We start from the raw sequence: 15885 nt of genomic DNA, 5'->3' as shown, positions 1-15885 counted from the left end.
TTTAAATAAATTAATAAATATAGTAAATATTTTACATTTTTATTTCTAATATAAAAATATTGATAGATACAACTCATATAAAGAAAAGCCCCTTGGAGTCCTCAAAGTTTTTAAGAACATAAAGTCTCCTGACACCTAAAACTTTGAGAACCGTTACGCTAAGGGATGCTCAGAAGCACCCTCCAGTGAGGGAGCATCAGGACCAGATGGGCAGCAAGTCTGCAAATAGGAAGAAAGACCAAGGTCACGTGTGTCGACAGTGTCATTTTGCCTCAGTGTGATCTGATAGGACCTATTTTCTACTTCTTTGATAATGGTTTTATGGTATTGGTCTCTTCTGTTTGAACTGATTCTGTTTTAAATCTAAACCCCCCAAAGGGGCTGCTCTCTCTCTCTTTTTTTTCATCCTCACCCGAGGACATTTTTCCATTTTTTTTTCAGATAGAGCAGGAAGGAGAGAGAGGAAGAGAGAGAAACATCGATGTGAAAGGGACACATCGAGTGGCCACCACCCACACGACCCAACCAGGGCCGGGGACAAACTGCAGCCAAGGTACATGCCCTTAGCGGGAACCGAACCCTGGTCTCTGTGGACTGCAGGCTGACGCTCCAACTGCTGAGCCAAACTGGCCAGGGCGGGGCTGCTCTGACTCTTAATTCCAGGGGTTTGAAGTTTGTGGGTCAGTCCAAATTTTATATATTCCATCCTGCTGTCCTGCGGGCACATTTGTCCTTGTGAGACAGTTTTTATTTCAGAAACTATGTCACTGATGGTTTAAGTCTGTAGATTTGGAGACCCTACAGTTATGTTTAAAATTATGAATAAACTTTGTTTTGAATAATTTTAGATTTACAAAAAAGTTGCAAAGACAGTATAGAGTATTCCTGTGTGGCGCTCACCCAGTTTTTCTTGTTGTTGATATCTTCCATCACTATGGCATATTTGTTAAAACCAAGAAACAGACAGTACATTATTATTAACTAAACTCTAGACTTTATATAGATTTCACTAGGTTTTTCACAAATGCCCCCTTCCTGTTCCAGGACCCAGTTAGTCCAGAGTACCACACAGCATTAAGTTGTCATGTTATCCCAGGATCCTCTGGTCTGTGGCTGTTTCTCAGTCATTCCTTACTTTTTTTTTTATGACCTTGACAGTCTTTAGGCATATTGGCCGGGCAGCCTGTAGAATATGCCCAGTCTGGGATTATCTGTTGTTTTTCTTGTGATTAGACTGAGGGCATGGTTTTTGGAATGAAGGCTGCAGAGGTGAAGTGCTTGTCCATCACATCGTGTGAGCGGTACACGGTGTCCACACAGCACCCCTGGATGTTAACCTTCGATATTTGACAAACTCATTCAATAATGTTTGCCAGGTTTCCCACCTGCACAGTTACTGTTTTTTCCCATTTCTACTATATTCTTGGGACACTAGTCATGAGGTCTAGCCTACCCTCAAAGAGTAAACAGTGGGTATTAAGCTCCATCTCCGGTACAGGGGAATATCTACAGATATTAGTTGGAATTCTAAGAAAGATTTGTCTCTTCTCTCATTTTTAAAAATTTTGTTCAATCATTTATTTATATCAGTATGATGTTTTTGTCAGGATTCTCTGGAGAAACAGAAGCAATAGGACATAAGTATTTATTTATAGATATAGATATAGATATATGTACATAGATATTGGTAAGAGATTTATTACAGCGATTGGTTCACGTGATTATGGAGGTGAGCAGTCCCACAATGTGCCATCTACAAGCACGGGACCCAGGAAAGCCAGTGGTGTAATTCAGTCCAAGTCCAAGAGCCTGAGAATCAAAGGGCCGATGGTGTAAGTTCCAGTCTGCGTCTGAAAATCCAAGAACCTGGAGCAACTATGTCCGAGGGCAGGAGAAGATGGATAGCGTAGCCCAAGCAGTGAGAGTGTATTTGTTCTTCCTCGGCCTTTTTGTTCTATTCGGGTTCTCAACAGATTCTTTACTCAGTCTACTGGTTCAAATGCTGATCTGCAGAGACACTCTCACAGACACACCTGGAAATCATGTTTTACCAGCTCTCTGGGTATCCCTCAGCCCAGACAAGTTGACATAAAATTAATTATCACAGTATGTATTCACATATTCATTGCGTTCTTTTGGGTATACTATGCCATTTATTTTGTTCAAATTGTTTCAGCTTTGGCCAACTGGAGCTCTTTCAGATTGGTTCCTGTGTCCCTTTGATGTGCCCCAACTTTTTTTTTTAATCTTCACCCGAGGACATTTTTCCATTTTTTGTTCAGGTAGAGAGAGAGAGACAGAGAGAGCGAGAGAAACATTGACGTGAAAGGGACACATCAAGTGGCCGCCTCCCACACGACCCAACCAGGGCTGGGGACAAACTGCAACCGAGGTACGCACGTAGTGCCCTCAGCGGGAACCAAACCTGGGTCTCTCTGGACCACAGGCCGACGCTCTAACTGCTGAGCCAAACCGGCCAGGGCCCAACTTTTTTTTTAATCCTCACCCGAGGATATTTTTATATTTATCTTCAGAGTGGGAGGGGGGAGAGAGAGAGAGAGAGAGAAACATTGATGTGAGAGAAACACATCGATTGGTTGCCACCCACATGACCCCACTGGGGCCAGGGACTAACTGCAACCAAGGTATGTGACCTTGGCCAGAATTGAACTCGGGACCCTTTGGTCCGCAGGCTTACGCTCTAACCGCTGAGCCAAACCAGCCAGGGCTGACGTGCCCCAACTTTTATATTTTGAGCACTTCCTTACTGTCTGCTATTACAAGATGCTCCAGGTTTATTTTGTATTCTCCCTCTCCTGGTCTTAGAATCAGCCATTTTTCTGGTTTCTTTTATTAGAGAATGATATTTAAAAATCAAGATCTGGGCACTGGGTGTGCTTGTTGCTATTGGGATATCATTGCTTCTAGGCCCTCTCAACAGAGCTATGTGTTATGTATATATACTAACCTATGTATGTGAACATATCTATAACTATTCTGTATTTACCCATCTGTATATATATTAAGCTAAACATGGTAGAGACCATTCATATTTGCTTATGTTCTTTTTCTTAGTCCATAGGCCAGATATAATAACTTGCTTTTCTTCTCTTTTCAGATACCAGATATTTCTTTATTTCACTTGTGCCTTCCAGAACATTTCTTGTGGGATCCACTACTTGGCTTCTGTGTTTATGACAGTGTTCCCGAAGTATACCTGCAGGCCCCCAGGCAATGTGAGTCGGGTTCTTTTCCACAATGTCTCTAATTGGAGGTTGGACGACATCTGGAATCTGTTACCACTAAGTCATGAAGATCACGTTGTAGTGCAGCTACAGAATGGTGAGATCTGGGAGCTCAACAGGTGTTACAGGTTCCGGAGAGATAACATGTCGACTTTGAACTACGATTACAACGGCCATAAAAGTGGCTCTCCTTGCTTAGATGGCTACATCTATGACAAGAGCAAATGGGACAGCACTGTGGTGACTCACTGGGACCTGGTCTGTAACCGAGAATGGTTTGCAAGGCTGATCCAGCCCACATTTATGCTTGGAGTCCTGCTGGGAGCGCTGATTTTTGGCTACCTTTCTGACAGGTAAAATGAAATATTTAGTATTGTTGCTTGATGTAGGGTTTATTATCATATCTAGTTTTCTTAGGGGACAGGGAATTATGTTAAAAACTTTAGTCATTTTCACGCTTCCTATTTAAATAGTTACTTCTTTGCTGATCTATTAAATAACATTCACAAAATAACATAGTGGTAAGAGGATGGGTTCTAGACAGTCTGCCTGTGTTCAAATCCTGGTTCTACTTATTAGCTGTGGCCCCCAGGCAAATTGCCTAACCTATGTTTTAGAATCTTGTTTGTAAGCTGGTGATGAAAATAATAGCACTCACCTCAAAGGATTATTGTAGAATTAATACAGAAAAAGTACCTTGGACACATAACCACTCAACAGATACTGGTTATTACTTTGAATACTTTTTATTTTTGCTCTTTAAGAGGTGTATCCTGGTTCTGCACAAAGACGTCAAATACTGGAATTAGCAGGGATAGATAATAAAGCAACTATGTTTACTATTCTTAAAGAAATAAAAGACAAGTTTTAAAACATTGAAAAAGTGACCAACAAACTTCCTGGGTACTTTTAACAACCGATTATACACAGCTAAAGAAAGAATTAGTAAAGTGGATGGTAGCTGAGAAAAAATGATCAATAACAAAACTCAGAGAGACAAAGAGTTGGAAAACATGAGAGACTGAAGTCATGGAGGCAGAGGAATAGGTGTGGAACACATTTAATATTATAAACTAATCAGTGGAAGTTACCACATTAACAGATTAGAGGACAAAATTCTTATCACCAACTTGTAAACAGGAAAAGCATTTAATAAATTTCAAAATTCATTCATGATAAAACCTCAAAATAGAAGAATGTCCTTAACCTGATAACAGGTATCTACAAAAAGATCTACCATACACATATTTTTTTTAAAAATATGCTTTTGTTAATTTTTTTTAGAGAGAAAGGAAGGGAGAGAGAGAGAAACATTGATGTGAGAGAGAAACATTGATCGGCTGCCTTCTGCATGCCCCCTACTGGGGATCGAGCCTGCAACCCGGGCATGTACCCTGACCAGGAATTGAACCAGGACCTCTCAGTGAATGGGACAGTGCTCAATCCACTGAGCCACACTGGCCAGGCTACGATGCACATCTTAATTGTGAAATATTAAAAGCTTTTCCTTTGAGATCAGGAACAGACAAAGATGTGTGAAACCCCACTTCCACTTAGTATTGTACTGGAGACTCTAGCCAGTACTATAAAGCAATAGAGAGAAAGAAAAAGCGAGAAGGAGAAGGAGAGGGTGGGAGAAAGACAAAGGGAAAGAAAGAAGAAAAAAGATTTATTTGTAGTCATTACAATGCTGCATAGAACCTCTGCAGGAATACACTGCAATACATGTGTCTACGAGGTAGTTGAAGGATGTTCGGGTTGTCTGCAGTGCCCGGCTGTTAGGAACAATACCGTAGGAACAGTCTTACTCATGTACCCATGTGGACATGTGCAAGAGCGTCTTCGGGGTACATCCCTAAGAACCTGTGGGCTGTCCACTTCACCAGCTTCTCTATATAATGCTAAACCATTCTTTGGTTTTCCTGACTTTCATTCCCAATTTGCATTCACATCAGCAGGCTGAGAGATCCTATTACTCCATAATCTCACCAACACTTGATATTAGAAGACTTTTTACCTTTGACAACTGGTCAGAAATAAAAAGTATGATTATATATCATCGGCACCCTTTACACATTTTTATTAGCCACTTAGATTTTCTCTTTTATGAAGTGACTTGAAATGTTTTCCCATTTTGTCTTATCTGCTTCCTACTGATATACAAGTCCTTTGACTTGTCTGGATCCTTATCCTTTAGTCATGTGTAAAGCAAATAAATATTTCCTCTCTCTCTCTCTCTCTCTTTCTGTTATGTGTCTTTCTTCTCTTAAAGGTGTCTTTTGATGGACATGAAATCAAATGTATCTATCCTTTCCTTGGTTAGTGCTTTCTGTATCTTAAAATAAATATCTTCCCTCCCTTCCATTAGGTTCTGAAAATATTCTCCTATATTATTTCCCTAAAGTTATGTAGTTTTGGTTTTATATATGTGCCTTTAATCCTTCTGGAACTGATTTTTATACTGTAAGTTATGAGAATGGGACTTCAGTTGTATTTTCTTCTTTATGGCTAGACATTTGTCCCACCACCACCTCCTGATTCTTTCCTGCTGACGTGAGATGCCTTATTTGTTCAACAGTTACCTCTATGAACTCATCTGTTTCAGGGTCCTTTAAGGGACTATAGATCTCTTTGTCTAACCATGTATCTATTTCCCTTAATATTTGATTCTTGAAGTTTCCCCTTTTCTCCATAGAGCGTTTACCAACTTTTTGTTAGCTTTATTCATACACAGTTCACAGTTTTAAGCTATTGCAATGGCATTTAAAAATTTTATATTTGTTACTAGTATACAGAAATATAATTAGTTAATATATATATTGATAATTTATTCAGCCACTTCATTAAATGTTCATTGATTCTAATAATTCACCTGTTGGTTGGAATCTCAGGACTATATTCTTTTGCCTTAAAACTATTGGTCAGATACAACTCACAGGGAGAAAATATTGGCAAGTCATATATCTAATAAGGGTCAGTATTCAGAATATATAAATAACTCTTACAACTCAACAGTAAAAAGACAATCCAGTTTAAAAGTTAGCAAAGGCATGGCTGGTGTGGCTCAGTGGTTGAGCGATGACCTATGCACCAAAAGGTCGCCAGTTTGATGCCCATTCAGGGCACATGCCCAGGTTGTGGGCCCGATCCCCAGTGAGGGGCATGCAGGAGGCAGCCAACCGATGTTCTCTCTCATCAGTGTTTCTATCTCTCTCTCTAAAATCAATAAAGAAAAACAAATTAAAAAAAAAAAAAAGTGGGCAAAGGATTTGGCTAGATATTTCCCTTAAAGAATATATGCAAAATGCTCAACGTCATTAATCACTGGGAAATGTAAATCAAAATCACACTCACTAGGATGGCAGTAATAAAAAAGACAGACAATAACAGGTGTCGTGGAGCATGTGGAAAAATTGGTGCTCTCATACGTTGCTGGTAGGATGGTAGAAACAGGGCAGCCACTTGGCAAACAGTTCGGAGGTTCCTCAAAAAGTTAAAACAGAGAGTTATCATACGACCCAGCAATTTCACTCCTCCGTGTATACCCAAGAGAATTGAAAACATAAGTTCACACAAAATCTTGTTTAGGTATGTTTGTGGCAGCATTATTCATAATAATTAAAAAGTGAAACAATCCAAATGTCCATCAGCTGATGAATAAACAAAATATGGTAGATCCATACAGTGGAATGTTAGTTAGTCATGAAAAAGACTGAAGTACTGATACATGTCATGACATGGATGAATCTTGAAAACATAATGATAAGTAAATGAAGCCAGACATCAAAGGTTATATATTGCATGAGTGCATTTATAGAGAATGTCCAGAAGCGGCAACTCTACACAGACAGAAAGTAGATTAGTATTTGTCAGGGGCTGGAGGGAACAGAGAAGACAGAATGATGGCTCCTGGGTGCAGAGTTTCTTTTTGGAGTGATGGAAATGTCCTGGAGCTAGAGAGTGATGACTCAGTGAACACACTAAAAGCCACTGAATTGTATCCTTTAAAAAGTTGATTTTTATGGCATGTGTATATATCTCAATTTCAAAAAAATCTGTCAGGAATATAATTTGTTATTTGTTTGTTTTTTAGATAAAGAAATACCCCTCCCAATTATAAAAATATAGGGCAAGTAAGCATTTTATTCTACCAGCAGAATGTGGTAAGATCTCTGTCTCTCAAGGGGCTTAGTGAGAGCTGCCTCAGCCTTGGTGGGCAGAGCCAACCCGGCAGGACAGATGATCCAACAGGTCAGAGAGTGGAAGTCCTAGGAGGGAAAGGACACCGTCTCTCTCCTCTTCCCTGAAAGTCCAGGTTAGGAGGTCACCCAGAGTGACGTATGAATAGAAGCAGTTTAGCTAAAGTCCTCTCCACTGAAAGACTGGCCTCTTGAAGAAATCAAGCATTTACTCATGATTCCCCCCAAACGAATGACTAACAATCAGATGCATAAGCCATTAAAAATATGGGTAGCACTCATCTTTCATGAACTGGGGTGGATGTTTAAACTGTTACAACTGTATCTTGCCTCTTCAGCTGTTGACTCTTCTCTCCCAGGGTGGGAAGACGACTTGTCTTGTGGTCCACAAGCACTGGCATGTACTTGTTCGGCATCGCAGCGGCGTTCGCCTTGGATTACTACAGCTTCATGATCATACGCTTTCTGCTTGCTATTGTGAGTTGTGTTTATTCATTTTGTTTGTTTGTTTGTTAATCCTCACCCAAGGATAGTTTTCCATTAACTTTTAGATGGAATGGAAGGGAGGTGGGGGGGGGGGGAAGAAACATCGATTGGTTGCCTCCTACCCAACCCCGACTGGGGCTAGGATCGAGCCTGCAACCCAGATACATGCCCTTAATTGAGAATAGAACATGCAACCCTTTGATCCAAGGGCCAACGCTCTAACCGCTGAGCCAAACTGGCCAGGGCGTGAGTTGTGTTCTTTAACCTCTTTAACTTGACTGCCGTGTTTTCACACTAAACCTTAACTCTCAGATGTGCTCATTGAGAATCTAGGGCGAGAGATCGAGTATTAACTTTGGTTCACTCCCTGGCACAAATTCTTTCTGTGGAATATTAATGCCCTCTGTTTAGAATGGAGCTCATTAAAATGAAAAATTGTTGTTTACTAGGCAGAAACTCTGTGTTTGACTCTATGCCTGGCACATGATCCACATTACACAATTACTAAAGCACTATTTTACTTCTGAGCAATTAATTATATTGGTCTCGCCAGGCCCTGCATGTTTGAGCCAAACAAACGGTTAGGGTGTATTGTTAAGAAAGTCACTTGTGTGTTGTGCAGTAAGAATGAAAGCAGGAAGGCATTAGGCCTTTATGTTATGAGGAGCAGGGGAGTCTAGTGGAAAAGGTATGAGTTGAAATGCAGCTTTGTCTATATTGGCTTCTTAGCAGTGTGACTGTGGGAAAACAGGTTATCATCCCTGAACTGTAGTCTCTGAACTGTAAGCTGTAGTACCTGCTTCACAGGGTTGGTGTCAGGAGTCAGTGAGATTAAAGGAAACATCTGTGGTACAGCACCTGGCAAGGAGTAGACACTCCGTACAATTGGGAATGTCACTGGAACGGGGCCAGCGAGTGAGGATGTGATTTCCATACTTGGTGAAGCTTTCAGACAGCTTCCAAATGGCCAGACAGCAGCAGAGATTCTGTTTGAAGGTCACTGATCAAGGATAATGAAGTGAAGTTTTTTTCTGCGGGGAGAGCTTGTAATCTTGCTGAGCACAGAGCAGCCCATCATCCCCTCTCACCAGGATGGATGATCCAGGGGTTCAGAAATGAACGTCCACAAGGAGTTTCAAAAGGGTGTAATTCGAATATTAGAGGATGAAGAGAGGCCTGTGGGGTGCTCTAGAATAATTTTGCAAAAATTAATTTCATGAGTTGTGTTATAAAAGTCAAATGTAAAATAATTTTGCAGGAAAAATTTTAATCCTTTTACCTCTTCCCTTGAAAAAAAAAGCTGTCATTTGATTCATTCCTTTTGTATTCTAAGAATGATCACACATTGCTATTACAACCCACATTTTGTTAAAGATGGGCCTATTGCCAAAATAAAAGTCTTTCCCCCCCGTTACTTAAAATGGTGGTAAGACACACATAACATAATTTTTTAAAAAGTACACCATGCTGTATGTATCTGAGATTTACTTTTCCACTTATGATAAAATTGCTAATATTCATCCATACATTTATTCATCTTAGATATCTGATCTTCTATATTGGTCTTCTAATTTTATATTTTTTCTCCTACTTTCTTTATCTTTGTCTTTTTATTTTATAAACTTTCTGAGATAATTCCAAAATTTTCCCTTCTGTATCTATCTTCTACTTCATCTAACCCCCCCTTTTATGTCGGTTATCATAATTTTTATTTCCAAATGTTTGTTTCTTTGTTCTTTGAATGCTTTTTTAAAATTTTATTTATATCTATCTATCTATCTATCTATCTATCTATCTATCCATCCATCTATCTATCTATCATCTATTTTTGTTACAGATGTTCTCCTTTTTTCTCCCATCAACACCCTCTTTCCCCTCCCTCCCCGCCCAATCTTCAGCTTTGTTGTCCATGTCCATTGGTTACGTGTACATGCATATAAGTTCTGTGGTTTATCTCTCCCCCCACCTCCTCTTCTGGGGATTGTCAGTCTATACCCTACTTCCATGTCTCTGGGACTACCCTGTTCTTCAGGCTCTTATGGTCATTATATTCCACAAATAAGTGAGATCATATGATATTTGTCTTTCTCTGCTTGGCTTGTTTCGCTTAGGATAATACTTTCCAGGTCTCTACATGTCGTCTTAAAGGATAAGAGATCTATCTTTCTTAATGGCTGCATACTACTCCATTGTGTATATACCACAGCTTTTTTATCCATTTGTCTAATGATGGACACTTGGGCTATTTCCAGATCTTAGCTATTGTGAATAGTGCTGCTATGAACATGGGGGTACATATATTCTTTCTGATTGGTGTTACAGGCTTCTTAGGGTATATTCCTAGAAGTGGGATCACTGGGTCCAATGGCAATTCAATTTTTAATTTTTTGAGGTAACACCATATTGTTTTCCATAGTGGCTGCACCAGTCTGCATTCCCACCAGCAGTGTACTAGAGTCCCTTTTTATCCACACCCTCATCAACACTTGTTGTTTGATGATTTGTTGATGGTGGCCATTCTGACAGGTGTGAGGTGATACCTCATTGTTGTTTTAATTTGCATCTCTCTGATGATTAGTGACATTGAGCATTTCTTCATATGTCTCCTAGCCATTTGTATGTCCTGTTTGGAGAGGTGTCTGTTTAGCTCCTCTGCCCATTTTTAAATTGGGTTCTTTGTCTTCCTTTTGTTGAGTTGTATGAGCACTCTATATATTTTGGAAATTAACCCCTCATCTGATGTACAATTGGCAATTATGCTCTTCCATACAACGGGTTGCCTTTCCATTTTGATGGTTGTTTCTTTTGCTGTGCAGAAGCTTTTCAGTTTGAAGTAGTCCCATGTGTTCATTTTTTCCTCTGTTTCTGTTGCCTTAGGTGATGTATCAGTGAAAATTCTGCTGCGTATGATTTCTGAAATTTTGTTGCCTATATTTTCTTCTAGGACTTTTATGGATTCCTGAGTCACATTTAAGTCTTTTATCCATTTTGAGTTTATTCTTGTGTATGGTGTAAGTTGATGGTCTAGTTTTATTTATTTTTTGCATGTAGCTGTCCAATTTTCCCAACACCATTTATTAAAGAGGCTCTCTTTACTTCATTGTATGCTCTTGCCACCTTTGTTGAATATTAATTGAGCATAATGTTTTGGGTCAATTTCTGGGTTCTTTGTTCTATTCCATTGATCTATGTGCCTGATCTTGTGCCGGTACCAGGCTTTTTTGATACAGTAGCTTAGTAGTATAACCTGATATGCAGTATTGTGATCCCTCCTACTTTGTTCTTCTTTTTCAAGATTGCTGTGGCTATTCAAGGTCTTTTTTGGTTCCATATAAACTTTTGAAGTACTTGTTCTAATTCTGTGAAGTATGCCGTTGGTATTTTGATGGGGATTGCATTGAATCTATAGATTGCTTTGGGTAGTATGGACATTTTAATGATGTTAATTCTGCCAATCGATGAACAAGGTATATGTTTCCACTTTTTTATATCTTCCTCCATTTCTTTTTTCAATGTCCTATAGTTTTCTGATAATAGGTCCTTTACTTCATTGGTTAAGTTTATTCCTACGTATCTTTTTTTTTTTAATCCTCACCCGAGGACATTTTTCCATTTTTTATTCAGATAGAGCAGGAGGGAGAGAGAGAGAGAGAGAGAGAGAAATCGATGTGAAATGTGAAAGGAACACATCGAGTGGCTGCCACCCACATGACCCAACCAGGGCCAGGGACAAACTGCAACCAAGGTACATGCCCTTAGCGGGAACCGAATCCGGGTCTCTCTGGACCACAGGCCAACGCTCTAACCTCTGAGCCAAACCGGCCAGGGCTATTCTTAGGTATCTTAATTTTTTTGCCACAATGGTAAATGGGATTTTCTTTTTTTTTTTTAGTTTCTCTTTCTGTGAGTTCATCATTGGTGTATAAGAATGCCATTGATTTCTTGACATTAATTTTGTATTCTGCTACTTTGCCAAATTCATTTATTAAGTCTAGTAGATTTTTGATGGAGTCTTTGGGGTTTTCTATGTATAATATCATGTCATCTGCGAGTAATGACAGTTTCACTACCTCCTTTCCAATTTGGACCCCTTTTATTTTTTCTTCATGTCTGATTGCTGTGGCTAAGACTTCCAGTACCATGTTAAATAAGAGTGACAAAAGTGGGCATTCCTGTCTTGTTTCTGTTCTTAAGGGAAATGCTTTTAGTTTTTGTCCATTGAGTATGATGTTGGCTATAGGCCTTTTTTTTTTTTCCTCACCCAAGGACATTCTTCCATTTTTTGTTCAGGTAGAACAAGAGGGAGAGAGAGGGAGAGAGAGAGAGAGAGAGAAACATCGACGTGAAAGGAACACATTGAGTGGCTGCCACCCACATGACCCACCCAACCAGGGCCGGGGACAAACTGCAACCAAGGCACATGCCCTTAGCAGAAACCAAACCCAGGTCACACTGGACCGCAGGCCAATGCTCTAACCGCTGAGCCAAACCGGCAAGGGCTATAGGTCTTTCATATATGGTCTTTATTATGTTAAGATATGATCGTTCTATTCCCAAATTACTGAGCTTTTTTATCAGAAATTGGTGCTGGATTTTGTTGAGTGCTTTTTCAGCATCTATTGATGTGATCGTATGATTTTTATCTTTCATTTTGTTTATGTGGTGTATCACATTTATTAATTTGTGAATAATGTACCAGCCTTGCATCTGTGGGATGAATCCCACTTGATTATGGTGAATAATTTTTGATGTATTGCTGAATCCGATTTGCTAGTATTTTGTTCAGGATTTTGGCATCTATGTTCATCAGGTATATTGGCCTGTAGTTTTCTTTCTTTGTAGTGTGTTTTTCTGGTTTTGGAATTAGAATTATGCTGGCCTCACAAAATGATTTTGGAAGTTTTCCTTTTTCTTAAATTTTTTGAAATAGTTTGAGGACAATAGGTGTTAATTCTTCTTTGAGTGTTTGGTAAAACTCCCTCGTGAAACCATCCAGGTCTGGGTTTTTGTATGCTGGGAGAGTCTTGATTACATCTTCAATTTCCTTAGTTGTTATTGGTCTGTCAAGTTTCCTATCTGTTCCTGGTCCAGTTTTGGGAGACTATGTGTTTCTAGAAATTTGCCCATTTCACTTAGATTGTCCAATTTGTTGCCATATAATTGTTCATAATATTTGTTAACAATCCTTTGTATTTCTGTGGTGTCAGTTATTACTTCTCTTTCATTTCTGATTTTGTGTATTTGGCTTCTCTCTCTTTGTTTCTTGGTATGTCTAGCTAAGGGTCCATCAATCTTGTTTATCTTTTCAAAAAGCCAGCTCTTTGTTTCACTGATCCTTTGAATTGTTTTTTTTTGGTCTCCATATTGTTTATTTCTGCTCTGATCTTTACTATTTTCTTCCTTCTACTTGCTCTGGGGTTTTCTTTTTGTTTGCTTTTTAGTTCTTTAAGTTGTGAGGTTAGGTAGTCTATTAGAAATTTTTATTGTTTCTTGAGGTAGGCCTGTAGTGCTATGAACTTCCCTCTTAGAACTGCTTTCGGTGCATCTCATAGATTTTGTTGTTGTGTGTTCATTTTCATTGGTTTCCAGGAAGTTTTTAATTTCTTCCTTGATCTCCATGGTAACTCACTCATTGTTCAATAATGTGCTATTTAGCCTCCATGTTTTTAAATTGATTTCTAGTTTCATGCCATTGTGATCTGAGAAAATGCTTGATATGATTTCAATCTTCTTGAACTTGTAGAGACTTAGTTTGTGCCTTAACACGTGATCTATCTTTGAGAATGTCCCATGTGCACTTGAGAAGAATATGAATTCTGTAATTTTGGGGTGTAATTCTCTGTAGGTATCTATTAAATTCATTTGATCTAGTGCTTCATTTAGAGTCTCTGTTTGCTTGCTAATTTTTTGTTTAGATGATCCATCCAGTGATGTCAGCAGGGTGTTGAAGTCCCCTGCTATGATTGTATTGCTGTCAATTTCTCCTTTGAAGTTCTCCAGAAGATTTTAAATATATTTTGTTGCTCCTATATTGGGTGCATATATGTTTACCAAGGTTATATCTTCCTGTTGTATAGATCCTTTCAATATTATGTAGTGGCCTTCTTTGTCTCTAGTTATGGCCTTTATTTTGAAATCTAATTTATCAGATATGAATATTGCTACTCCAGCTTTTTTTTTCCTTTTTGTTTCCTTGGAAGATTTTTTTCCATTCCTATACTTTCAACCTATGTGAGTCTTTTGTTGTAGGTGGGTCTCTGGTAAACAACATATTTGTAATTATTATGTGTCTTAGTGTGGGCCTGTTTGGGTTCTTCTTACTTGGGGCTCTCTGTGTTTCTTTTTTTTTTTTATCCTCATCCAAGGACATTTTTTCATTTTTTGTTCAGATAGAGCAAGAGGGAGAGAGAGAGAGAGAAACATCAACGTGAAAGGTACACATCAAGTGGCTGCCACCCACAGGACCCAACCAGGGCCAGGGACAAACTGCAACCAAGGTACGCGCCCTTAGCGGGAACCAAACCTGAGTCTCTCTGGACCGCAGACCGACGCTCTAACTGCTGAGCCAAACTGGCCAAGGCTGTGCTTCTTGAACTTGAATGCCTCCTTCCTTCACCAAGTTAGGAACGTTTTCTGTCACTATGTCCTCAAATATATTTTTTAACCCTTGCTTATTTTCTTCTTCTTTGGGGACTCCTATGATACGAATGTTATTATGTTTCCAGTTGTCCCACAGTTCTCTTAGGCTGTCTTCCTGTTTTTTAATTGTTTTTTCCTTTTGGTTTTCTGATTGGTTGATTTTTTTTTTTTTTTACCCTGTCTTCTAATTCACTGATCTGGTTCTTAGCTTCCTCTACTCTGTTAAGGACTATTCTGTTAGTCCTTCTAATGTGTTCTTTATTTCTGCTATGTCATTCTTCATTTCCACTTGTTTGGTTTTCAGTGTTTCTATATCTTTATTCATGGTGTTGATGTCCTTACTCATGCTGTTGAGCTTCCTCAAGATCATGGCTCTGAACTCTACCTCTGATAACTTGCTTAACTGCATTTCATTGATTTCATCTTCGGTAGAGTTCTCTTGTTCTTTCATTTGGGAATTGTTTCTTTGTTTCATCATTTTGGCTGTCTCAGTGGGTTTTGGAGACTGCCAAATTTTCCCTGTGAGTGTTGGTGTTCTGCTGTTTGTGGCTCCCTCTACTGGGTTTGGATGAGTATGGGAGGGCTCACGTTAAACACCACTGTCAAGTCTTACTGTCCTGGGTAGATTTTCAAGCCCAGGAAAGGTTCAGTTATTCTCTAGCTTTTTGCCTGGAGGCTATTAGTCTCAGTTACTTATGGTCTTGGAATGTAGCGCTGGTGTTTTGAGTAAGAGGATTTCCAGAGGGTGGGACAGATGCTGGTTGTTAATAAGCCTCAATTTGCATTTCTTTGGCTCACCTTGAGGGGGCTGAATCTCAGAGGGAGGGGCTGCTCTTTCTCCCCACAGCTCCAGGAAGGAGCTAGCTGGCCACTATCATTTGTGGCTGTGACTCAGCAAAAACTCTGAGTGCCCTCCAAATCCTGGGTGTCCCCACTGAGTTCCAGTCAAGTTCGCCCTCCCTTTCCTGGAGCCCAAGGTGAGTGGCTGTAGTCAATCTAGTGCTCTATCCTGGCCCTCTGTGCTGTGGAGCGGGCTCGGGATTTTAACCTGGAGGGCGCTGCTCACAGCTAAGGGCACTGCTGTCTGTGGGTTCCCAACCCACCACCCTCTTGCACCTCCGCAGATCCTGCCAGTGTCCCTGGTTATATGGTCCTTTCCCGCTGCTTTTCTGTTGCTTTTTTTCCAACATTTTGTCTATTTTAGTTGTAATTCCTGTTTGGTCCTGGGAGATTGTCTGTGTAGCTTCCTTTCACTCTGCCACCATTTTTTTCTCTTGAATATTTTCTTTTTAACACAGCACCACATTCTTCTTTTA

General features: G+C 39.6%; 1 protein-coding gene across 1 annotated transcript in view; it reads left to right on the top strand.

Annotated features, from left to right (window-relative positions):
* The window catches only part of SLC22A16 (solute carrier family 22 member 16), a 42769-nt gene that overhangs the window by 10727 nt on the left and 16157 nt on the right, over positions 1-15885 (top strand). Inside the window, exons 3-5 of the mRNA XM_036247751.1 lie at positions 1234-1294; positions 3076-3598; positions 7804-7921. Coding sequence (XP_036103644.1) covers positions 1234-1294; positions 3076-3598; positions 7804-7921 — 702 coding nt within the window. The remainder of the gene's footprint in view (positions 1-1233; positions 1295-3075; positions 3599-7803; positions 7922-15885) is intronic.

This window comes from Molossus molossus, unplaced genomic scaffold (genome assembly GCF_014108415.1).
Source record: "Molossus molossus isolate mMolMol1 unplaced genomic scaffold, mMolMol1.p scaffold_m16_p_8, whole genome shotgun sequence".
Lineage (NCBI taxonomy): Eukaryota > Metazoa > Chordata > Mammalia > Chiroptera > Molossidae > Molossus > Molossus molossus.
This window is presented reverse-complemented; position numbering and strand designations above follow the sequence as displayed.